The sequence below is a fragment of the Sminthopsis crassicaudata genome, chromosome 3, assembly GCF_048593235.1.
Source record: "Sminthopsis crassicaudata isolate SCR6 chromosome 3, ASM4859323v1, whole genome shotgun sequence".
NCBI classification, from domain to species: Eukaryota; Metazoa; Chordata; class Mammalia; order Dasyuromorphia; family Dasyuridae; genus Sminthopsis; species Sminthopsis crassicaudata.
The window spans coordinates 480,893,867-480,919,726 of NC_133619.1; the positions used below are offsets into that span (position 1 = coordinate 480,893,867).

General features: G+C 35.8%; 1 protein-coding gene across 5 annotated transcripts; it reads left to right on the forward strand.

Annotated features, from left to right (window-relative positions):
* Nucleotides 1-11,550: 11,550 nt before the first annotated feature.
* RNF6 (ring finger protein 6) lies at nucleotides 11,551-23,911 on the forward strand. Of its 5 annotated transcripts, none has more exons than XM_074303617.1 (4): nucleotides 11,551-12,014; nucleotides 17,133-17,344; nucleotides 18,261-18,368; nucleotides 20,960-23,911. In XM_074303617.1, the coding sequence occupies exons 2-4, from the start codon at nucleotides 17,152-17,154 to the stop codon at nucleotides 22,714-22,716; spliced, it is 2,058 nt and encodes a 685-aa protein (XP_074159718.1). In that variant the 5' UTR covers nucleotides 11,551-12,014; nucleotides 17,133-17,151; the 3' UTR covers nucleotides 22,717-23,911. The 5 variants fall into 5 exon arrangements, with proteins under 5 accessions (XP_074159718.1, XP_074159717.1, XP_074159719.1 ...); XM_074303616.1 differs by having other exon boundaries at nucleotides 11,586-11,711; XM_074303618.1 differs by having other exon boundaries at nucleotides 11,587-12,009.
* The last annotated feature ends 1,949 nt before the right edge of the window (nucleotides 23,912-25,860 follow it).

A 25,860-nucleotide genomic window follows, 5' to 3' on the forward strand; every position in this document is an offset into this window, starting at 1 on the left:
TCTAGGGCAAAATGTGAAAAACAAATGCAAAATGCTTTCAGTTCCATGCAGTCCTTTTTAATTTCTGCAGTGAGTGGTAGAAAAGGGGACAGGGAAAGCTAAGAAACACTTAATTTTGGGACTATCTATAAACAATAACCTAACAGTTTTCAAAATGAGAGATTCTCATCCAGGGAGTAAAAATATACTACCAGAGGAACTAAATCAGATATAAGTGATGTGTACTGTATACACATTTGTCCCATGTGACCCCAGGTACTGCAGAGCATTATTTCAAGCATTTACTATATGTCAGGCACTGTTGTGTTGTGATAAATACAAAAAAAGGGGTGTTCTTGCCTTCAGGAAACTTGCAATTTTACAGGTAAAATACACAAAGAGAAGCTAAAGAGGCATGAGGGAGAGGGGTTACTAGAAGTCCAAAGAAAGGTAGTCAGGTGGAAAATAAAGAGATAGCAGCTTGGAAATCCTCTTTAAATGGAGGATTTGGGAGAAGTTCTTTGCTTCATTCTTCATTCCTAAAGTCCTAGGGGCACAAGTACTGAGGGTACTGAGGAGATGTGACTGCCAAAGCTGATACAGCTGATGCTCATTAATTTCCTGATGATGAAAATCCTGGGAATATGATTAAACACAATCTAAAGGAGTAGAGATAGGTGGGAAATAAAATCAATAGCAGCAGCATTTCACAACAATTTATGTCCTACTACCTTTAATTCCATAGAAAGAAGAAAGATCACTTCACAATTAATCAGAGAGGAATTGTAATATATAATTAGCCCAGCAGGTGGCTCTATAGGCAATACACCACATCAAAGATTCCCCTCAAGGTTTCTTTGATTGGAGATTTTAATTTGTACATATACAAGTTACCTACCCCTCCAACATTAGTAGTTTCACAAGCGGTGAATAGTCAAGGAAAAAAAAAAGTAAGGAGCATTCTGACTGTATTCTGAATTATAACTCTGGGAGTCATGTAAAATTGCTCACAATTATTAAAAATATAGAGCTCTAGAACTCCCACTTCACCTTTGAGAAATTTTGTAGTTGTCTCATCACTCTCTATGTTATCTAGGCACTCAACTTTATATAGCCATATGGTTTCTTAAGTAAAGTAGTATTACAAAAAAAAAAATTATCAATCACTTAGGTGCAGTTCTGAACCTTACACTAAACATGTCATGGGAAAAATTAAGGAAAGGGATTGCATGTCTAAGATCTTCCTGAGATCAATCTTGCAAATTAGATAGAAACAGGGAGAAGACAAAGAAATATATCCAAAACAGACACAAAAGAAATCTTGAAAACTAAAAGAGAAATAGAAAAATTAACCTTCCCAAAGACTATAGAACTCAAAAAAACCCTAAAAGCTGGTATTTTGAAAAGATTAACAAAATGGATAAACTTTTAGCCCACATAATTAATTTTTTTATTATATATATTTTTTATAATATTATCCCTTGTATTGATTTTTCCAAATTATCCCCTCCTCCCTTTACTCCCTCCCCCCCCATGACAGGCAATCCCATACATTTTACATGTGTTACAATATAACCTAGATATAATACATGTGTGCAAATACCATTTTCTTGTTGCACAATAAGCATTAGATTCCGAAGGTACATGTAATCTGGGCAGACAGATATTAGTGCTAACAATTTACATTCACTTCCCAGTGTTCCTTCTCTGGGTGTAGCTACCTCTGTCCATCATTGATCAACTGGAAGTGAGTTGGATCTTCTTTATGTTGAAGATTTCCACTTCCATCAGAATACATCCTCATACAGTATTGTTGTTGAAGTGTATAGTGATCTTCTGGTTCTGCTCATTTCACTCAGCAACAGTTGATGTAAGTCTCTCCAAGCCTCTCTGTATTCCTCCTGCTGGTCATTTCTTACAGAGCAATAATATTCCATAACCTTCATATACCATAATTTACCCAACCATTCTCCAACTGATGGACTTCCATTCATCTTCCAGTTTCTAGCTACAACAAATAGAGCTGCCACAAACATTTTGGCATATACAGGTCTCTTTCCGCTCTTTAGTATTTCTTTGGGATATAAGCCCAGTAGTAGTACTGCTGTAGCCCACATAATTAAAAAGAATAAGTTAGGGTTATTTTAAGTCTCTCCTCTTTTTAATCCATGTTTCCAAAATAGTCTTCCTAAATCACAGGTCTTTCATAGAACCATGAACAATTCTCCAATGTCCATAGAATAAATGCAAACTGCTTAATCAGGCAGTAAAAGACCTCCACAATCTGACTTCTGCTTATCTTTATTACCTTCTATTACCTGTCATGAATTACATAGAGTCAAGAGATGGAATGTTATGTGGGAGGAATAACAAATAAACCAGTGTAAGTCAGAAGGTTCATGAAGGTAGGAGGGGTTATGTTGGAAAAGTCTTAAATTATAAATGGATGACCAGATAATAGTGTATCCAAATGGACATTTGTTCCTCCTGTAAGGTAAGCTCCAACTTACAAATATATGTCATCAATAATAGTTCACATTTATATATTACTTTATAGTCTACAAAGCACTTTCTCCTCAGTTATTATTATCTTCCTTTAACAGAAGAAGAAAGTGAGACTGAGAAAAGTCAATGGCTCCTGGACAAACTATGAACTCAGTGCTCTAACTCAAGGTCAAGTTCAGTTCTCTTTCCATTATTTCATGATGCCTCCATATCACCCCTTCACCCTCACCCACCCTCCTTTTTTAAATCAATGACTACTATCCACCCTATCATCCTACTATAGTTGCTATAGTAGACAGCTGCTATGTTTAAAAACACACACATACAGCATTTTTTTGAGAATCTGTGTACTCAGAAGTGGAAAAAGGAAAGAAGCTATGAAAAGCAGGTGAGGTTACATAATTCTTTGGCTATAAAACAATTTTCCTCCCTCCATCTGGATTTTTTACATTCCAGTTTTGTAGCAGATCCTGAAATTTTGATTAATTATAGATTTATTAAAAAAACACATTAATACTTCTAGAATGGACAAGGAGTCATTTACACCTTTGTGTATATTACCTGGTTTCCTAATACTCAATTTTGCTTTGCTGAGGAATATAGTTAGGGAGAAAAGACTATTACTTTGTACTCTATTACATAGAGCACGCTGGAAGACAGGCCTACATATAATGCAGAGAAAGCACTGGGTGCCTAGGGAGTGAAGAAAGGGGGAACACAAAAGTAAAAGCATGTCAAAGATAAATTTAAGACTATTTAACAGTGTTCTCCTAGGCCCAGTCTAGTGCCCTGGAGAAAAAATTCTCTGCTTCTTATCCAATCCCTTCTTCACCCTATTGCAGTTAATGGTTCTGAGTCTCTAGAACCCCAGATTTAATCTAAAATAATTAGTATAAATGTTATATTTTGGGTTAAATAGTCTTTTGTGCCATCTCGGCACCATTTACAATCATTGTTTCTGTAGGTTAATGGATTTTTTTTTTCTGAACAAATGATCTATAAATGAATTTATGGAACATAGATTCCATGCTAAGTTAAGGAGTCTTTAATTTTTTTTAAAATCTAATTTAAAATCACAGATTCCCTACCCAAAGGGGCCTCCAATTTAAAGCAAAAATAATATGTATATAAATATAAAAGGAGAGAAGTTTTTTAAAAATTCAGTTTTTGTATGCATAAATATGAAAAAAGGGATATGTTGGCATCCATATCATAAAGTACAAATTCCTTTAATGTCAATATCAGCATAATCCAAAATCTAGCAAATATCTGAACATTCTAAAAATAGAGAGTTAATTTATTAACTGATCTTAAAGAAATATTACCCTCATGTTTGTTAAGTGGATGTTTACTTTTCTAAATGATGCTAACTAATATTGAGTTAAAATCTATCACTTTATTTCCCCCAAAAAAAATTAACAGTAGGGACAGCTAGATGGCATAGTAGATAGATCACCACTGAAGTCCTGAAGTCAGAACTCCAAATCTGGCCTCAGACACTTAATACTTTCTAATTAACTGTGTAGTTCTGGGCAAGTCATTTAACCCCAATTGCCTCAGCAAAAGTAATTAATTAATTAATTAATAAAAATGACAGTAGTTTGAGCATGTATGTAGTCATATGAGATGTTCCCAAGGTCATAGATTTAGAGCTGGAATAATGAGCTCTTAAAAACCATCTAGTCTAATCCTTTGATGCTTATAGAGGTAGCTTTTAGTCCCAAGAAGTTTATCACTTTCCCAAGTGAGAGAGCTGGGTTTTGAACTGCAGTCCTCTGAAAAATCCAGCATTTGTTCCACTGAGTCACACATCAGATACACATACATTCGTGCACACACACACACACACACACACACACACACAATCTATGAGCCCAGCAATGAATTACATGAGTACTGGTAAGGAAAAAGTTTGGAAAAACTAATATTCTGTTGTCTCTCAATTATAATCCTTCTCTGGAAGGTTTCTTTTCTGTAAATCCTTTATATTAATAATAATATCATATAAGAATAAGGACCGATTAGCATTAGTTAGGAGAATAAAAATCCTAACAAAAAACATCACCATTTTGCTCAAAGTATGTTATTTTTGCCACAGTAGTTTTTATTATCTGAATGAATAGAAAGAGGACCCAGACCAATTTTTGAAATATGTATTTTCTGACCACAATACAATAAAAATTATATGTAATAATGGGCCTTTGAATTATAAACTAGAAACTAATTGCTTTTAAAACAAAACAACACTAAAATAATTAGGCCTTTGGTTAATTTAATTAAGAAAAAGAAAGATAACCAAATTACCAGTATCAAAAGTGAAAAGGGTGCATTCACAACCAATGAAAAAGAAATAAAAGCAATTATTAGGAATCATTTCTCTAACTATATGCCAATAAAACTAACAATTCAAATGAAATGGATAAATATTTATAAAAACATCAAATGCTCATATCAACACAATAGAACATAGAATCAGCTTATTTTAGAAAAAGAAATATAGCAAATTACAAATGAGTTCTCTAAGAAATGTCTTATGTATATTTATAATTGCCTCATTTAAATTATCCTTCCCAGTTTGGATCTCCTGGGGAAATAATAGCTTCAGGTTCAAGAGTCTTTGTAGGTCCTTCTTGACTTGTAAATCTATAAATTCTATTTATCCATTTCATTTGAATTGTTAGTTTTATTGGCATATAGTTAGAGAAATGATTCCTAATAATTGCTTTTATTTCTTTTTCATTGGTTGTGAATGAACCCTTTTCACTTTTGATACTGGTAATTTGGTTATCTTTCTTTTTCTTAATTAAATTAACCAAAGGCCTAATTATTTTAGTGTTTAGTTCCCTTCAATATGTTTTAACTTTTGATATCAGCTTGAGGACATAGTTCAAAGCAAAGGTAGTGAGTAAAGTGGTAATAAAAAATCCAGCAACAAAATATCCTCCCCATTAACCTGAGACACATTCTCTCACAAATATTTGGAGCATAAATGAGAAGAATGGAAACGCATAGAGAGTACAAATGGAAAATCACATGTGGAAGGAGGGTATGTGGTTGAACACCTTACACTTTTGGTGCTTCTGGGCTTCCAGTATCTTGGGATCATGACACCCTTGAGTTGTTCCTTATGTGTTAAGGCATTTCTGAAGGATAAGTTGTTTCAATAGAAACCCTGGGCATGCTCCTAGATGGGACAGATGACTCACTTTTTGGTCAATCTCTCCTTCTCTGCTTCAGGCTTAGCTGAAATCCTGAGCTAAAATACTGAAAGGAACTTTTAGAAGGAACAAGAACCCATACCCTAGGACCAGCAGGAGTCTTCACCCCAGCTTCAGGTACTGGACAGACTCTTGATCTCTTCCAACTAGATGTCATAGCTCAATTCTGTTCCACCCAATGCTGCCATATGCTCTTAATGGGAGAGAAAAGAGAAAAGAAAATCCCCCTCACTTGCCTACTGAACTCCTTAGGAGGTGCAAGGGAACAAGATAAAGAACAAATTTTCTCTTCAGAGCAGACCCATGTTTTTTAAAGATCCTGGTGGAGGGGGTGTGGCACTGAGCCTTCAGCCAGTCAATTGATAGGTTTCTTGTATTGTCAGTTGCTTTCATCTGATATACAATGCTTTATAATTTCATCATTTTGTTTGATGAACTTCTTTGTTAGGTTGTTTAGATAGTTTTGATTGTTAAGATATTTAGGAAAACTCCTAAATAACACACACATACACACACACGTATGTGTGTACTGTATCTCTGTCCAGAAAATCCCAGACGAGTTTATGAAGATTCAGACATGATTAAAATGACAAAAATATGTTTATATGTATGCAAATTTATATCATATATTTATATTCACGTATTATGTACATAATACATAGTTATATTGTGTACATAATATTTAAATTTATATATGTATATATTTATATTATGTATATAATATGCCTCCTTTCTTATCTTTATAAAGTCTTCATCATAATAACTATATACATCAAAAGTACCCTTTGAATATATGAGAAGGGAATGGGCAATTTTTCCAAAATGATTCTCTATAGCAGAGAACATTTTTATGGTTACATATGACTGACTGAAAGGGACAGAATACAAAACCTTGCCAAGTTTATTGTCTGTTTTATTAATTGTTTGCTGATTACCAAAAAAAGCATTAAATTGGGTAGAACAAGATATAGTCTTAAAGGCATATGCATATTAGGATCATATACTAAACACTATTTCTTGACAAATGCAACTCTGTTCAACAATCTTCTGATTAATAATACCAAATGAGGCATAAAATAGGGAGATAAATCCAGATATGTTTCTACTTTTAAAGATGTTCATAAGGCATTCTGGTAAGGGATTTCCTATAGATAAGCTATTCTAGATATTTCCATGTTGAGCTGACTTCATCAAAACCTAAAACATTACATGTCTTCCACAATGTGATCTATGGTTGCTCAACCAAACAAGTCGTGCAGGAAAAACTAAAATGGATAAAAAAGTTCTTTGTCCAGACTATGGAATACAGTTGAATGGCCAGTCTGATGAGTTACTATATTAATATATGTATCTGGGACAAAGTAAACAATAAGTTCAGCTCAGAACTGGACAGGAAGAAGAGTTGTATTACATTTGGGAAACTGTCCTGAGTTTACAACAATCCTCGGCTGTTCTCAACATAAAAACACATTTTTATAACAAAAATGTTCTCTCCAATGATGCTATGAGGCTAAAAATCCAGGATTACCATAATTTCCTAAGAACTGGAATGTAGATGATCTACTGATATACATGTGCATGGAGCATGGGCCAGAGGTGCCAGCACATTCTGGGAGGAAGATGAAGGACCAATGGGAATTTTCCTAGTATATGCTAGCATGCCTGATCCAAAGTCTATGCATATCTATACTCAAAAAACAATCAAGAGAAGTACTCTACACAATTTGGCTACAACCTATTTCCAATGATGACCTAAAAATAAGTTACATAAGAGATCATTAAGGAAATATATAATCTCTAAGAAAGTAGAATGTCACATAGAAGACCATCTTCGCAGTCATCAACATTTAAGTCCTATATCTGACATAGCATTGTTTGTTCTTCATTTAGTCATATCCAACTCTTCATGTCCCAGTGAACCAGAGTATACAGGTGTTGTCTATGGGGTTTTCTTAGTAAGGATACTGTTATTTGCCATTTCCTTCTCCAGTGGATTAAGGTAAAGAGATTAAGGGATTTAAGGGTCACATAGGTAGTGTCTGAGGTTGGATTTAAACTGAGGTTTTCCTGACTTCTGACCCAGTGCCATTTTTACTGCACTACCAACTGCTTCCAACATGCTGGTTTTACCATAAGCCCCTTGCAACTCTGACAACTTTTTTTTTTTTTTTTTTTTTTTTTTTTTTTTTTTTTTTTTTTTTTTTTGTCAAGGACTGCTTTGGCAATTTGGTGACAATGTGCATTGCTTTGTTACTTTAATTCCTAAATGAATTTCTTTTGGAGGTTGGTGAGAATTAAAAAAATTTTTTTTTTTTCATGAAATCAAGTAAAGAGTCTTGTTTAGCAGAAACTTCAGAGAAAGATGAGTGTTTGTATTGGAAGTAACACGTGTGAAGGCAAACAGATTCTTGGGAGAATCCTATCCTGTTATTCCAAAGAATCATAGATTTAGAGATAGAAGGAATTTTTAGGGTATTTAGGGTATTATTGTTCAATGCTTTTATTTGAATAATGAAACTTATAGAGGCCCAGAGAAGTGACGTAATCTTAAGGTGGCAGATCCAGAACTGAACCCAGAATCTAGTCAGGATTCTATTTCACATACTACCTTCCTCATGGTTTTGGTGCAATAATGTGTGACTTCAGAGGGTTTTCAGAACTTGAAAATACTGGGACCTATTTGTTGTTAAATGTGTTCTATTGATTTTCACTTTTTATTTGATATACTATTTCTTTGATATATTATGGCCAGTCTACTTGTGAGGTCAAGTACTTATTGCACCACAGGTCAGACCAGTGTTCCCAAAAATCAGTTCTGGTAGAGACAATTTCTTTAAGGCAGAATCATAGAATTTCAAAGTTGGAAGAGACCAAAAGACTTCATTTTAATTCAACTAACATTCATTACATATCCCCAATGTTCTAGGCAAGGTGCTAAAACAAAACAGTTCCTGCTGTCAAGAAACTCCTGGGACTAAGATGAAATTAAGTGAAACACTAGGTAAGTGCTACAATTGCCAGCTGGTCAATGTTTGATCTTCCTGGGCAATGGTTTATTACAAAAGGAAGCCTAGAGGTACTTACTGATTTTATGCCTTTAAAAATAAAATTTGTGTCCAGTTGGAAGTTAGTCTGAGGACTAATTTCATTGTAATAGTCAGTAGACTTAGGTTCTTGACTTAATTTAACTTTGGGCCTCACTTATACTATAATAGAGTTTTTTACTAACTCTAAAAGTTTGGACAAGATATTTTTTAAGGTATGTTTCAATTATAAAAGTCTATGATGCTATAATTTTAGTGAGGCTAAGCAGTTCATGAACACAATAAAATGGGTAGGGATTTTGGAGGCTTCAAATAAATAACTTTAACTGGACCCTAACACTTCATAAATAAGTCAGAAAAGAAAACCATGGTCAGGCATTAAATTTTATTCTAGAAGAATTAGCATGGGCTAGAATGAACAGTATAAATAAGTTCTAATTTAAAATGGAGTTTCCAGTTCCCTAAATGTCTTTTAGAGTCCAGCCCCTCATCCGCCCACTTTCAAAACACATTTTTCTCCTGCTCCCAATCCCCCACCCCCCACCAAACCAATACCAACGGCTAACCAACTGTCACTAATAGACAGGTAAGCCTATAGTGTCTGGAAGAGCAGAGTAACACTAGATTTGGAGACTGACAAATTCAAATCTATTTTGTGCTACCCATGTGACCTAGGGCAAGCCATCTTTAGTTTCCTTATCCATTGATTGATAAGATCCTTATAACTCTAAATCTGTGATCCTCTGGATCTTAGTACTTAGCTGAAAGTAGGTGATAAATGAGCCTGTTTAGAACCTGTTACCCAAAGACTATGGAGGACTTATAGAAAGAATGAAGCAGACTCCAGACTTTCTCATAGTGGTTCCAAAAGATCCTGATATTTAGGACTCTAATGATTCACATTTGTCCCGTCTCAAATGCTGTCCATTGTTCAAGACCAACAAAGGCATCATCCTCTATGAAATGCTCTTAGATCACTCCATTCCAGTGATCTCATCCTTTCCGTTTGTACCACTCATTTGACAATGTTAAAAGTACTGCTTTCTGATATTTCTTTAAATTATTTTATTTCTTCATTTTTTTTCCTTCTGTCCTAATTTAACTATCTATACCTTAATGGTGTGGACCATTTTATACTCTTATTATTATCACTCTGATCAAAAAGATTTCCTTGATTTATTTTAATTTTATTCTAAGAGATTTACAGCATGAATCAGGGGAAAAAAAAAAAAAAACCTTACAGAAGACCTGGATTTAAGTCTTCCTTTGATTCCACTTGGCTGTAAACCATTTAACCTGGGACTACTGAGAACAACTCATATCTCCACAAGAATCTAACCTGTCAAAAGGATGGACATTCCTTTGATGACCTCAAGTTGAAGCCCATTTTCTCTTAATGTAGCCCATTCCATTTTGGTCACTTAGAAAGTTATCTACTTCTCTATGTCTTCTGTCTCTTACTTCTGGCTGCTTTTTGGATCAAAGTAAGTCTCACTTCCTTCTGCAAAACAGTCCTTTAATAGGCAGCTTACCAGAGAAGGAAAGGGAAATATTATATGGTGCTTATGTAGCAGATACTAAGCTAGTATAAATATTACCTTATTTAATCCCTACAAGGTTCCTTAAAACAACCCTCTGAGGTAGATACTATTATCTCCATTTTACAGAGAGGACATTGAACCAAGAAACCAAACAAAATCCTGGGTCACACAGCTAGCTAAGTGTCTTAGATGGAATCCGGACTAATGGGGGTGAACCCTGAAACTGCCCAAACTATCCTCTGGAAGAGACCCAAAGGAGGATGACATAAACTGAGATCTGGGGGGCCGGAAACTGTACCCCCTTCCGGGAGTTCTCAGAATCCGTGGAAAAGCCTCCAAATTCCAAGTGATTTTATTCAATTGGAGATCTCTGAGGGTCCTCTATTGATTAGCCCAGACATCTGCCAATCCTGATTTGTCAATCCATCTCTGCCAAATTCCTAATCTCCTGCTAATTTGCCTGCTAGGAAAACTTCCTTCTTAGCGAACAATTCCCTTTTTGCCACACAGATTCCGGATTTGCGAATTTTTTCGTAGCAGAGGGGATTTCTCCCCCTTATTCCCACCCCTCATCAGAACCAGTTCTTCCTGCCTTTAGGTCCAGCCTTCTATTCACTGAGGTGCGCACCTAGCTATCTACAATCAGGACCTCTTCTCTCTTCCTGGCTGTCCCTCAACCTTGCTTATACGGCATGCTCTTTTTATGAGTCTCATGGTGCTTCATCATCACTAAAACCATTTCTATCTATAGCTACATATATATGTGTGTACATACACATTTATCTATTTTTATTGTACTATTTTAAATACTAATTATATAATAATATTGATTACTAATACTTAAACATTCATTTTAACCACGCCGATTTATCCCGGGTGCTAGCACGGTCACTATCTATTTTCTTATTCTGATAGCAATTCTTTAGAAGGTTTGTTTCATTTCTGCCTTTGTAACCCTACAATCTGACAGCGCCTTAATGCAAAGGAAGAGTTTAGTCAAAGTTGGCGAAGTTGGACTGATTCAGTGTTCCATTGGAGGAAATGTTCCTTTAGGTGGCTCCCATTAGCGGGAGGGGACACCGGAACGGTCCCCGCCCTCAGCCCCACCCACACGGGATTTTACATAATTAGGGAGGAAGCGCGGCCCCAGCGCTCCCTCCAGAGCTCCCGCGGACTGCCCCACGCAGCGGCGAGGGCGGCGGAGAAGGCGGGGGGAGGAGCGCAGTGTCACGCCCAGAGGCGGCCATGTGATAACCAGCTGGGAGGGAGGGAGGGGGTGTGGAGCCTAGGAGTGGTCGAGTGGGCGGAACGCAGGACTCAGGAATCCAGGCTCCCCGCCGGACGGCGATTCCGGCTGCACCCGCGATGCTTTCAGCCCGCCGGAGAGCCGATCCCCGCGTTCGAGCGGCGGCTCGGCCTGGCAGGTGACGGGTGGACGGGCTCCGGGGGAGGGATCGGGGGTGGTAAGAAGTCGCAGCAGCCGTCCCCCACCCTCTCTCCGCCCCGCGTCTCCTTTCCCCTCCGGCCGGTCGTTCTCCTAGCCGCGGTCTGGCCCGTCTCCAGATCAACGGCTCCCCGACGCAGCAGGCCCATCGGGCCCGGCCGTTCGGCACCAGGAACCGCTTCAGGGGGAAGCGGCCGCCGCCCCCGCCACTTCCTCCAGGGCCCCGCGAGGAGAGCCGCCGTTTCCGCTGCGGCCGGACTAAGACCCCAGAACGAAGGGTGAGGTGAGCCGGGGGCACGGTGGCAACGGCTGCGGTGGGACCCAGCGGCCGCCGCTGCCCTGGGAGGAGGAGAAGGAGAAGGAGGAGGAGGAGGAGGAAAGCAGGCCATCCTCGCCCTCGCCGGCTCCACCCACATCTCCTCTGATTGGTCGAGGTCCTCGCTAATGAGCGCCTCTCGTCTGGGATTGGCTAGAGAGTGCTGTCTATCAACCTTGCCTCGCTGGGAGTTCGGGTTGCTGAGGGACGCTCGGCTGCGGGTTGGATTTGGGGAAGGGTTGGGGCCCTGGGGCCGACTGACCCACCCCTGACTTTAGGCGAGTGCCCCTGCCCGGAAGGGGACCAGCAGACCTACGTGGGCTTGGCAGGGAGTTTAAAAGAGAATCTGGAGCCCGTGGGACGAAAGTTGAACTACGGCCACAGTAATTGAGTGGGGTTAGTGGATAAGGAAGAAGATTTAGAGGCAAGTCCTATCCTGTGTGGGAAAAAAAGCCTATATTTCTTTCCACAGTTTAATTTTGGGGGGAATTTCATTTTCTAGGCCTGTCTGTCAAAATCCCACGTGGAGAATTTGTAGTCTATTAGGGGCAGCTGTGTTAGAATACCTGGACGTCTCCGGGCTTCAAAGAGCCCACCTCATTTGAATATTTTATCCCTTTCTCCTAGCTTTTGAAGCCTATGGAGAGGAGAGGAGAATATTTCACAGATAATATAAGTTTATGCCTTTTTAAAAAAAAATTGCAAGGAAATTAAACTATGTTTAGATTTATTGATTAAATGATAAATCATTCATGAAAAAAATCTTTGGAGTATTATCACCAATAATGGTAGAACAACATGAACTTAGAAATTATTTTTTCCCAGTTATTTAGAAGAAAATAATATTCAAAACTCTTATGTTCCTTGACTAATGGTAGTTCATGTCCTGATTTGAAAAGTTAAAAAATGGAAAGGTAGCTTATACATCTGCTTATTTCCATGTTAACTCATTTGATGCATTTTTATATCTGAGTTCATTTTTATGCTTTTAAAGTTAATCAGAATGAGAATTTAAAGTACTCAAACATATAAATATCATTTGGACATTCCCTATCTGTTCTTTCAGGCACTGCCTTAGGTATATGGATCTTCCTTACCTTTACTTAACACACTCCTACTCTATCATGTGGTGAGGAAACAACATTGGACTAGAAATCAGAAGACCTGAGTTCTAATTTGAATTTTGCCAGACATTGTGGCCAGGGCCAAACTACTTGATGTCTGCCCTCAGTTTTCTTTTCTCTAAAATGAGTAGGTGAGAAGTAAGGTTCCTTACAGCTGAACCAAACATTCAGTGGTTGGGAACTCTCAAGTTTAAGCTGGAAACTAGAGTTTTATATATGTAGTCTAAGAGATATGTTACATGTACCTGTGCCTTTACAAAATTTCCAGCTCTTGCATTTAAAATAGTTTCTCTGGGTGCAACTGTTAAGATTTGCTACACTGATCAGATATCTAGAACTGAGTGCTCTTTGTGAACAGTGGAAGGAACTTGTTGACAAAGGAATAGAGAAGTACAGCTAAGAATGCGTTTTTTGTTTTTGTGGAACTTCATTACCATGTTGGGAACTAGTAATAATATCTAACAGTATCTGGCTATATATAACACTCTTAAAATTCAAGCCACATTGACAACTCTTATTTGTGGATGTAAGGGAATATTTCATTTTTAAAAAATTAATATATTTTTATAGGAGATATGGATTAAATTACAAGAAATTTTGTATTATACTACATTTGAATCATCTCTGCCTTCAGTTACTCCCCAGAAGTAAAGGAAATAGATTAATATTGTCAGATTATCCTGGAACCATTAAAAATAAATTCAGTCCTCTTCTCTTTCTCTTTTTTTAGTCCAGCCTTTACACTGCTGTTTATAGTTTTTCTAATGAATTCTTCTGCCCCAACATTCTTAATGGCTCCCTATTGCCTACTAAATAAAGTATGGATTTCATATCCTGGCATTCGAGGCCTTCCACTATTTGGGAACTAACTTATTTTTCTTATTTTTCTACGCTTGTCGCACCTTCCTGTACTCTTTATGTTTAACCAAACTGCACTGTTATATTAGTCATTCTTGACTTTTTTTTTTTTTCTTTTTTTTGTCTTTTGCCTTTGCCCTGCCCCTTTGCTTGGAATGAATCCATTTAAGTTTTCATCTTCTTCCTAATTTTTTTTCCTGTTGAAATTCTTTACTTCCTTCAAGATCCAACTTTGATGATAATCAGTAGAACCTTCTTTTGATACTCTTATCTCCCAGCTCCTAAGCTGGAAGTGATCTATTCTAAATTTCTCATAGTGTTTTGTTATCTCTCTTATCACATTGTATAATAGTTATATTTGTATATACCTTATCACCTACATATGATTACAAGCTCCTTGAGCCTGGAGCTGTTTCATTTTATCTTTGTATCACTAGCACATTGTTTATTGCGTTTAATGAATGTAGCATTAAATGCATCAGGAATACAGGTAGTTTCATTTAATGAAACATTTTCCTTAAAACAAGTTTTTTTTTTTAAATGTGCAAAGCAAAATTTTAAAAATTCCCATTGACTTGAATCATGATTTAAGCAATTGGCTTTAGGGGAGAAATAAATGTGGCAGTAAGCCAGAAATTTTTGTTGTTGCCTAATCAAAATATTCCCTCATTGGCAGTTTCATTCAGCAAGGCTGGCCACTAGTCAGACAATAAGACAATGTCCACTGGGTAGGGAAGGGTTGAGGTTTAGAATGAAGAGCCATCAGAGACTCTGATACCCTAGACTCCAGCCATCTGTGTGGAAGTAGCAGTTTCCTATGAGATTTCTTATATTGTCCTTGGAAAAGTAACAGATATTTCTTTTTTATTTTGGTGAAATAACCTCTCTAGCAGAGTGGGTAGGATATAGTTGATGGAATTATAGCAAAGTTTGGTACAGGAAATATTTTATATACTTTTGGACTTTGTGAAATCTACTTAAATATACTGTTTTATTTTTATAATATTCAGGTGTTTCTTTGTATAACATGGAAATTACCTGGGTAATTAAAGTAAATTAAAATTCACTTTAAGTTGAATTATATTGAAAATTGAGTCACAAATTGGATGTTTTGATAGTTACCTAGATAACTCTCAGTTTGTCACTTTGATGTAACTTTGGTATGAGAAATATACAGTGTAAATAAATCTAGACTGACACTGAAGACTTAACTGCCTTTTAGCTATTCCTAATTTGGTATATTAATTTTTTTAACGTCTTAGAATATATTTTCATTTAAATTGCTTTTTCGTAGTAACTCAGCTCTTATAATACTTTGAAGTTTATAAAGTACTTTCCTGATAACCCTTTGATGTAAATAATAAAGGTATTATTAACTCTACTTACAGATGAGGAAACTAAAGCTGAGATTGTGATTTACTACTAGTAAATATTAGATCTAAGACTCAAATTTAGGTTTGTTTAAACTTTCTTGCAATAGTTTTTGATATGTAAAGTCAGGAAAAACACATCAAAAGACCTAGTTTTTGCTTCCTTAAATCTTTTAAAATTTATACATCATTCAGCAAATGTATTAATTAATCTATTGTGGCAAAGACTCTGCTTGGTAAAGTATGAAATTTACATGAGATAAGTCCCTGCATTCAGAGAGCTTATAGTCTAATGGGAAATAATGCATAATATTGCCATTTATGTAATACTGGTACATCATACTTAATTTGCTCCATTCTTTTTATTTCTCTAACCATTTTGGAGAGTTGCAAAACAAAGCACTGTATGAATTCATAGGTGAAAACTATGGGTGTGAATCAGGGAAGACTTTGTAGAAAAGATGGTGTCTGAGGTGGCTTGAAAGAGTGAGTAGGTACTCAAAAAGTCTAGAGAATGAGGGAGAAGACACTGCAAGTATAGGGAGCAGTCTGAGCAAAGGTATTATGGAAGCTTGAAGGCCCAGGGTTTATTCCCTGAGTTTGGAAGCAGAAAATATTTTTGTTTGGTAAGAATATAGAGTAAATGAAGAGAAGTAATATGAAATAAGGTTGGGAAGGTTTTGTGGTGTAATATTTAACACCTCATGTGTCAGGCAGAAGAGTATAAACCTTGGCTTGCTGTTGTCTACCATGTACTTTTTGAGCCAAGGAGGGTTATGCCCAAATTCATGTGTAAGGAAAAATTATTTTGTCATCATTATAAAGAATGAACTCAACAGAAAGAAAATAAAGATAGAAACAGGTTGAAAAGCTAATAACCTAGGCAAGTAGGTAATTACTAATAAGGGCCTGTATTGGGGTCCTTGAATAATATAGAAGAAGGAATGAATAAGGGGGATACTCTAGAGATAAAATTTACAGGATTGGTAATGAGAAAGAAAAATAAAATATATTGTCAAAACAGTGAGATGGGATGTGTGTATATATGTATGTTATAATGTACCCCATGTCATTGTTTTGATTTTAGGTAAAATAGAGTAAAGTCAGAAGGACTTCAGATTTAGGAAAAAGTATAAGCTTAGATTAGATATTAACAAATTTTCCAAGAGTTTTTAACAGTAAAGGATATGAAAGATGAGATGATAAGTAATGGTTTCAAGGGGTATAAGGCTTTACATATTTTTTAAGAATTGGGAAGATCCGAGCATGTTTTTGTTTTTGTTTTGTTGTTTGTTTTTTAGGAAATGAGAAGAAGCCAATTATGAAAGAAAGATTAAAGGTTCATGAAGAAAGAGAGGAGGAAATGGATACAGGAATAAGAACCTAGAGATATGGGGAGGGAATAGGATCAAAGGAGTTGATTGGTTAATTTTAGGAAGGAAGAATAAGGATACCTTGTCTTCTGTTGCTAAAGAGAAGGAGGAAAGGGTACTGATGCCAAGATAAAGGAATGAAATTGCGGGAAGGGTTGAAGAATCTCTAGTCTTTTGACTTTAATCTTTCCAGGGAAGTAAATAGCTGGGTCTTCTGTTATAAGGGGGGAGAGGCTGGAAGTCTGGTTGGGTACAAAGGAAAAGGAAAACAAGGTTTTCTAGTCCAACTTAAATGAAAAATGAAGCAACCTATAACTTATGATTAACACATTGACTTTTTTTTGTGTATCGGTTGAACAGGAAGCCAGGATATCACAGCATGGATCAGTCTAGGTCTAGTTCAGGTGGAGGTAGTGAACAGGCCTCTTCTCAAGACCACCGTCACAGTGAAGATGAGCGAAGATGGCAGCAAGAGCGCCTCAGCAGGGAAGAGGCCTATTACCAGTTCATTAATGAACTCAATGATGAAGATTATAGGTTAATGAGAGACCACAATCTCCTAGGCACCCCTGGTAAGAGATGTATAGCAGGAGAGAAATACTTTGGCATTTAAGGAGGCAATTTAGAAGTGTAGCAAGTGAGGAGTTCTTTTCAGAGAATCATAGTACTAGTTTCTGCTTTAAAGTGACAAGGAAAAAAAAAAAAACCCGGAATACTCCTTTACGTTGGTGTAGAATAGAAAGCAAGAAATAATTCTGCTTCACAAGCAACCTAACTAACAAAACAAGATGATGATACATAAGGACATCTGTCCCCAAAGATGTTCTAGAGAGAGGTAGAGACACACAATTATATGTATGTGTACACACACACACACATAAACACATACACACATACACATATACACATTTATCTTAAGCAAAATCTTCATGAATATAATTACAGATATTATTTAGAATAAGAGTTTACATATCTTTAGGTATAACTACTTATACAATCATGTGACTTGCTACCTCTCATAAAAAGCCATTGTACTTTGCAGATCTAAATCAATCATTGGGTTATATATAAGAATTATAAATGAAGTTCAAGAAGATTTGGGGAATAAATAATAGTTGATTTCTACATCAAGTTGATGAAATGTGCAGTATTGTAGTCCAAAGATTATTAGCCTAATACAGCTTGCCAGGAGATTGAGATAAATTTAATTTGAATAAAAACATTTTTTTAAAAAAAGAAACAACTATTTGGATTTTCTGATGAATAAATAGAATGTGTTAACTAGAAGCTAAAAATTCCTACTTATATATTCTTTGGGCCCAACATTTACACTTCTTTCACTTTCCTTTAGCATCTCCAAAACAATGAATATTTAAATTCATTCTGTTGTAGTATGCTAAAGATTTGTTCTGCATCTCATATTTTCCCCTTATAAAACTGAGCAACTAAAAATTTACCTTAAAGTTTACATTTTCTAATTGCTTTTAGGAGAAATAACATCAGAAGAGCTACAGCAACGATTAGATGGAGCCAAGGAGCATCTGGCATCTCAGCCTGACCTGGAGAATAGACAAACTGAGGGAGGAACTTTGGGAGGTATTTTGAGCATTTTTTTCTTTACTTCCACAAGAAACACACTTTATCTGAGCATATACAACTGTGAAATATATTGGTTGGATAGTCTAGTCTTACATATTTAATTTTTGATTTGATACAAAATTAGATTCTTTATTAAATTTGGCTTTTCCCTACGAGTGTGCAACTTGCCTACCAAAAAGATATAACTAACCTTAACTTCTAATTGTTTACCAGTATAGAATGGAATTATTAAATGTCTAGATGCCTGATGACATTTCCTTGCATGAATATACACATGGATACATTTTTCATTTCTGCCATTTAATAAGCTATATTGTTAGACTTCTTGTTTTAATAATGAAATAGTAAAAATATCCTAGAATTGTCATGAACTGAAAAAATTGGATGTGTGTTAGGATTCTTACAAGGTGTTAAGTCACTGGAATGTATATAATTATCTAATTTAGTATGGTACTTAACAGTTCTCTAGTTCAGTAATATATTTACTAGAATTCCATGAGATTCACACCTTTAAGAGAACATACTTTAAAGGGGCTCCCACAAGCCCAAGGAGTACCCACAAGCCCACTCTCAGAGGCGGAGTCTGATTCCCACACACTAGGAGATTCAGAGTGAAGAGTCATTTGAAAATTCCACCGTGGTACTGGCTGGAGACATTGGGAAGATGAGAGGCTAGAGGCATTCAGACAAGAGCTCTCAGGATCCAAAGAGAGAAGAAGGCCTCCAGAAAGCTAGCCAAGCCCCAAGTGAAGGAGACAATACTTGAAGGAGAAAATAAAGGATCTGGAGATAAGATTTGGAAAGAGACAGTAAAGGACTTTAACTCCTAGCTGCATTTTGTGATTATTGAACTGAAACTAAAGCCAAGGCTACCTCCAGAAGCTCTCCAAAAAATCCTACTCCAAGAAAATGATTACAATTTAGAGAAAGAGAACATTACAGATGTGAAAGAGGAATAGATGTTAACTATATTTAGAAAAGTTATTATTTATTTATTTAGTTTTTACTGTTCTTGATACCATCTTACATCTTTGGAAAACATAATAAAGGCTATCTGGTTAGTCATTCTGTGCCTACAATCATATTATGTGTTTTATGTTTTAAAGTAAGGAAGTGATTTTAAATCATCAGTATCTGTTTTAAATGTCTTTTTATTGATGAACTTTCCAAAGCTTATTGGCCAAAAAAAATAAATAACCCATTTGCTTCTTTATACTCACATATATGTTGTTTAATTATATTTTTTACAAATAGAAAGTTTTTGAAAGGCCATGAAGACAGTGATTTGATTATATTTTAATGGAAGAAAAATTTATTATAAAACAATATATTTTGAACTAATGGAGACCTTCCTTGAAGGTAATCTAGTTCAAAAACTTTCATTTTAAATATGAAAAGCTTTGTTACTGATTTTAAGGTATTTTCATTGCTTTGTCATCCATTCTTTAATTAAGAGTAAATATATTAATATTAGGTAGTTATAAGGTATTTTCATCACCTTATCATCCATTCTTTAATTATGAGTAAATATACTAATACTGCGTAGTTACAATGAATATCTGTATTCCTATCCATTTAAAATTTTCCCTTATTATCTAATTATCAGTTTTACTTTGTAAAATGATTTCTTTAACAAGACAGAATATAGTTATATTGTGAAACTGTTGTTCTCTCACCTATTTTTAATAGTTAATTAGTGAATGGAAGAATTTTGAGGATAGAATATTTTGTAACTTAATTTGTTAATGCTGTGGTTTTCTGAAAAACCCACTTCATGTGAATTTTTCTGTTAGAATTTGCTAATCTAATAATAGTAGAAAACACTAATAAATGTGTACAGACAGGCAGTAGACAGCTCTCATAGCCTTCACTTATTCAATGAAATAATGTCAGATGATCAGTTCTTACTGGCAATTGTCTTCAGAAATCCTTTCTTGAACTCTAAACTTGAGCAAGTTTCTGAATGATAAGGTATAATTCTTGAAGTTCCAGATTTAGAGTGGATCTTTATTTGGCTCCAGAGATTGATGGTTCTGATTTTTAGCTTTGACCAAAATAATTTTACATACATAATAATGTGAATTTTCTGTTGTCTTTTGCTTCTCCCTACAATGAGGTAAGACAATTTTAAAAGCCTTCTTTTTAAAATATAAGAGTTCCTACTGACAAAGTGCTTTATGGTTACAGAACATTAATTCATAAGATTTTAATGGATCATGAGTACCAAGAGGGATCTCAGAGATCACCTTCCATTCTCCTCATTGAACAAATGAGGTAACATGAGATTTAGAGATGAAATGACTTGCCTAAAGGGTTACACAAAATAGTAACTTGTGACAAGACTTGAATCCAAATCCTCCTAAGGCAAGTCCAGAGTTTTTTCCAATGCATTATGGTGCCTTTTGTTAGTATTTCATACTTGTTTTGATGTTTGTTGTTCAAATGAGGATTCATTTGCTGTGCTCATATAAATGATTTTAAGTTTTGTGATATTATGGTAGTCCTGAAACTTTAAAATGTGGTCAGACTTATAAGCTTCTTATGAAAATAGTATGTATGTATAAATTCATTTTCCCCATTTTTCCTAGATGCAGAGATCCCTAGAGACAATTCAAATGGAGACTCCCTGTTAGAATGGCTGAACACTTTCCGTCGGACAGGCAATGCAACTCGAAGTGGGCAGAGTGGGAACCAAACTTGGAGAGCTGTGAGTCGAACGAATCCGAATAGTGGAGAATTTCGGTTTAGTCTGGAAATTAATATAAATCACGAAAACAATGGATTTGAAGCTCCTAGTGATGAATATGCAAGTGTTTCTCATTCTCATGCCACCAGAAATCATCCTGAAAATGGACACCAAAGAGCAGTTAGTCCTGTGGCCAGGAGAACAAGGAGCCAGACCTCAGTGACTCTGAATGGTGACAATCTCAGGGTCCCAAGGACTAGAATGGCAAGAAGTTCAAGGAGGCGGAATTCAGTTGAAATGTCTTTTTCTATGTTGGGAAGGGTAAGGAGCAGAAATAGGGGGTCAGTAAGCGTTTCTAGAACAAATTCTGTTAATAATAATCTTCTGAGTAGTCATGCAAACCCCCAGGGTACTAATGAATACAACTTGAGAGAAGGGCTAGGTGCATCTTCACAGCTCCAGGGAAACAGAGGTAGAACTCCTGTTCCCACAAGGAGTGCAAGCCAAAGACAAGAACCAGTAAATTTAGAGTCTGCTGTAAATAGTCGAAGCCGGTCACCAGTTCAAAGACAAGGTGATGCAATGGATTCTGAAGAACATAATTCACATAGGGAAAATAGACCTTTACAACAAACCTTTAGAAGGTCAGTTAGGAGGAGACATGTGGCTCGTGTCTATTTAGAGCCAGCTGGAGAACATAGAGGCACTACTCATACCCCACTGTCCAATTCAGGACTACTGTCAAGAATTACAGTAGAAGGGGAAGAATCCATTAGGCCTACAGCTGCTGTGAGGCGACATCCGACTATCACACTAGACCTTCAGGTTCGAAGGATTCGTCCTGGAGAAAATAGAGATCGGGATAGTATTGCAAATAGAACTCGCTCTAGAGTAGGATTGGCAGAAAACACAGTAACCTTTGAGAGTAATAGTGGAGGCTTTCGTCGAACCATTTCTCGTTCAGAACGTGCTGGCATTCGAACTTATGTCAGTACCATAAGGATTCCACTCCGTAGAATTTCAGAGAATGGACTTGGTGAGCCATCATCAGTTGCTTTACGGTCAATTTTAAGGCAGATCATGACTGGATTTGGGGAACTGAGTTCTCTAATGGAAACTGAATCTGAGTCTGAATTTCAGAGGAGTGGGCAACATTTAAGAGAGATGCATTCAGAGGTGAGTAACTCAAATGCAGTTGATGGCAATCAACAAAATGAAGTATCTTTTCAAGACAGGCAGGCCCAAGAAGGCAGCATTGAAATGAGTAGTGAAAATGAGAGGACCCAATCTAATAACCGCAACAATGAAAACAGGCAATCTCAAGATGCAAACAATTTAGTTGAAAGTGGGACGCTACCTATTCTTCGTCTTGCCCATTTCTTTTTATTAAATGAGGATGATGATGATGAGCACTTTAGGGGCTTAACCAAAGAGCAGATTGACAATCTTTCTACACGGAACTTTGGAGATATTGAAAGTGAACTAAGTAAAACCTGTAGTGTTTGTATCAATGAATATGTAACAGGAAACAAGCTCAGGCAGTTACCTTGCATGCATGAGTTTCATATTCATTGTATTGATCGCTGGCTATCTGAGAACTGTACTTGTCCTATTTGTCGGCAGCCTGTTTTAGGATCCAATATAGCAGACAATGGATAAAATAATGGAACTTGCTTTCATAATTACATTTTATCATAGCTTAGTATGTGTTTAAGCATTCATTTTTTAGCCTATTTGTAATGAGCCAACTGGGATGAATAATAATTTAGATAATGGTTTGGGCTATTTTCTTTAAAAAACAAAAAAACCAAAAAAAAAAAAAAATTGTTTCAAGAGGTAGGAAATTTGCATACATTTTAAAATGCAAACGATAAATTACTTTACAAAGTTTAGAACAATTAATATTGCTAGAACCAAATAATCTTTAATATGTTTTTATTTTGTTATGCTAAGCACTTTCATATATGTAGAATACAGTAGGATAAAATCAATTTGCTATTGTTAACAGTGCAACAGACTTTATTTAGAATTCAAATTTTCACAGACTCAGTACTGTGTCAAGAAATTGGTGTCTAAATAGTCACTCATTAGCTTTTTGTTCTAAGAACAATTTCTTTTCATAAAAGAATCTTTTGCTGGATGTTTGCTAAAAGTATTTAAGTTACTTGAAATGTTCGATTTAATATGCAGTATCCTATACCTACATATTTATATATATATATATATATATATATAGACATATGTATGTCTATATATATATATATATATATTTAAGATTGAAATGTCCAGTCTGAAAACTACCAGTTTGGTTCTATTTAAACTTTTTGGAAATTTTTGCATGTGGTTTTACACAATGCTTAATGTTGATAAGTTTATCTTGGAAAGTGGGTGGATTAAGGCAACATTTAAAAATATATACAGTTCAGTACAATGTTTCTGACAATCTGACTCTCAGTAGGCAGCAAGCAGTCTATTATAGTAAACAAGTATTTCTTTATAGTATGTTTGAACTTGAAATAGATATGAATTCAAAAATGGAACATGAAAATTTTAGGATATCTAGAGTCCTTTAACTTTGGTTCAACTTGTTTTTTACTTTATTATTTTGAAAATGCAAAGACTTCTCTTGGATTATAAAATAATGTATACAATATGCACGGTTTCTCAAACTTATATTAGAAAGTTTTTTGGAAAGGATACCATTTCTGTACTGAATAAAATGTATAGATAACATAGTGAGTTCTCTGAGACATAATAAAATAAAGAAAATGTAGACTTTATATGAACACCAAAAGTCATGTATTTTAAAAAAAACAAACCTTTCTATTTCTACAATAAACATTAATGCAAAGGCTGTGTGTAATATTTTTGTAATTATATAATCTGAGTTGGAAGGAATTGTGGGAACCCATATAACTCATACCTGTACAAGAATTTTTTCTATGATGTCCCTAGAAAGCAATTGTACAGCTTCTGAGGATCTCTGTTGATGCCTATATCACTGTCTGAGGCAGTTCATTTTACTTTTTGGGACCTCCTAAGTTCCTATAGAGTCAAGTAATTTAGAGCTAAAATGGGAACTTAAAAATCACCAATTCCTGTCTTTCTCAAAACATGAATTGTACTTCCAAATTTCTTAGGAAACTAGTCTGCATTTGGTGATTCAGGACTGAAGCACAGGGGGATTCTGGGGCTGGATATATAGGTCAATGAATCTTCTTTGGTGAAAATTGTTTTATAAGATGGTAATTAAAGCCATGGGAGTTTAAAATGTCTCTTAAGAAAGACCATAAAGTTATGTGATGGATTGTAATTGAGGTATAAGAAATGACAAGCAGAATGGTTTCAGAAAAAACAGTAAAAACTTACATAAACTGATGCAAGGTGAACTAAGCAGAACCAGATCATTGTACACGATAATAGCAACATTGTACAAAGATCAACTGTGAATGACTTCGCTATTCTCAGTAATATAATGATCCAAAATAATTCCGAAGATGTGTGATGAAAAATGCTATCTACCTCCATAGAAAGAACTGGATGGAGTCAGAATATAGATTGAAGAATGTTTTTAAAACTTTTTTCTTTTCTTTTTGCAACATGTCTAATATGAATTACATATTATAAAACTGTACCCATATATATCAAGTGCTTACTTGCCTTCTCAAGGAGGAGAGGGGAAGGAAAGAACTTGATTCAAAAATTATGGAAAAATGAAAAATTGTTTTACATGTAATTAAGGAAAAAAAATACATTCTTTAAAAAAAAAAAAAAAGAGTACATAGAAGAGGACCTAGGACAGACTTCAGAATCATCCACAATTAGGGGATATGATACTATATAGTGACCTAAGAAAGGAGACTTAAGGAGTGATCTAAAGGAGAAGAATCAGGAAAGAGCAAAGGCAAGAAAAGAACAAGAGAAGACTGAGAAGAGCTAAGAGATTTAACAATTAAATGAGATAATTGGTAACTGGAAAGAACAATGTCAATTGAGTGATGAGGTAGAAAGTCACTTTGCAAAGAATTTAGGAATGAGAGGATAGGAAATGAAAACAAGGGTAGATTTCTTAAACTTAAAATGATAGTAGAGACCAATGAAAAGGGATTTGGGTTTTTTGTTTTTTAGGACATAGTAAATTTGGCCATGTTTATACACAGTAGGAAAAAAACCCCAAATTTTAGTATTCATGAAAAGATTGAGTATGCAATCTAATGACGACAAAAGGATCAAGGGTACATGTAGGATGATTGGCTTTTGTAAAAAGAGGCTATTCCATCAGAAACTAGTGGAAAGGATTAGAGATGGTAGATGAGTTTTGAGATTAAAAAAAAAAGAGAGAGAAGCCCTGGCAGGTCACAGTTGAATTACCTCTTATTTTCTAAGTAAAGTTCCTACTAAGGAAGAAGTATAAATGGCTTGAGGAGAGAAGATTGGGATTAAAGTCTGGGGCGGGGGGAGAGTGAGGGAATCAGGGGAGAGTAAATGCTATAGTAAGAGTCCACTTGATAATGTATAACAAATGTATAGGGTTATCCAATCTGCATGGTTATGTGTCTTCCTCCAGCTCTGTTTGGCAGCATGTGTGTAGGACTAGAAGAGAGTGGGTGTTGGGAATAGTCAAGGGTTGGTGTTTAATAAGAAATGAGCTCCAATAGGATAGCAGTGTGAGGGATTTGAGAGTTTATTATAGGATTGGGATCGGAAAGTAGATGTAATATCATCAGCAAATACTAAAGGACAAAGGGAGGGATGTCTCATCAGTGGCAAAGAAAAAGTTTAAGAAAGAGTAAGCCATTGGGA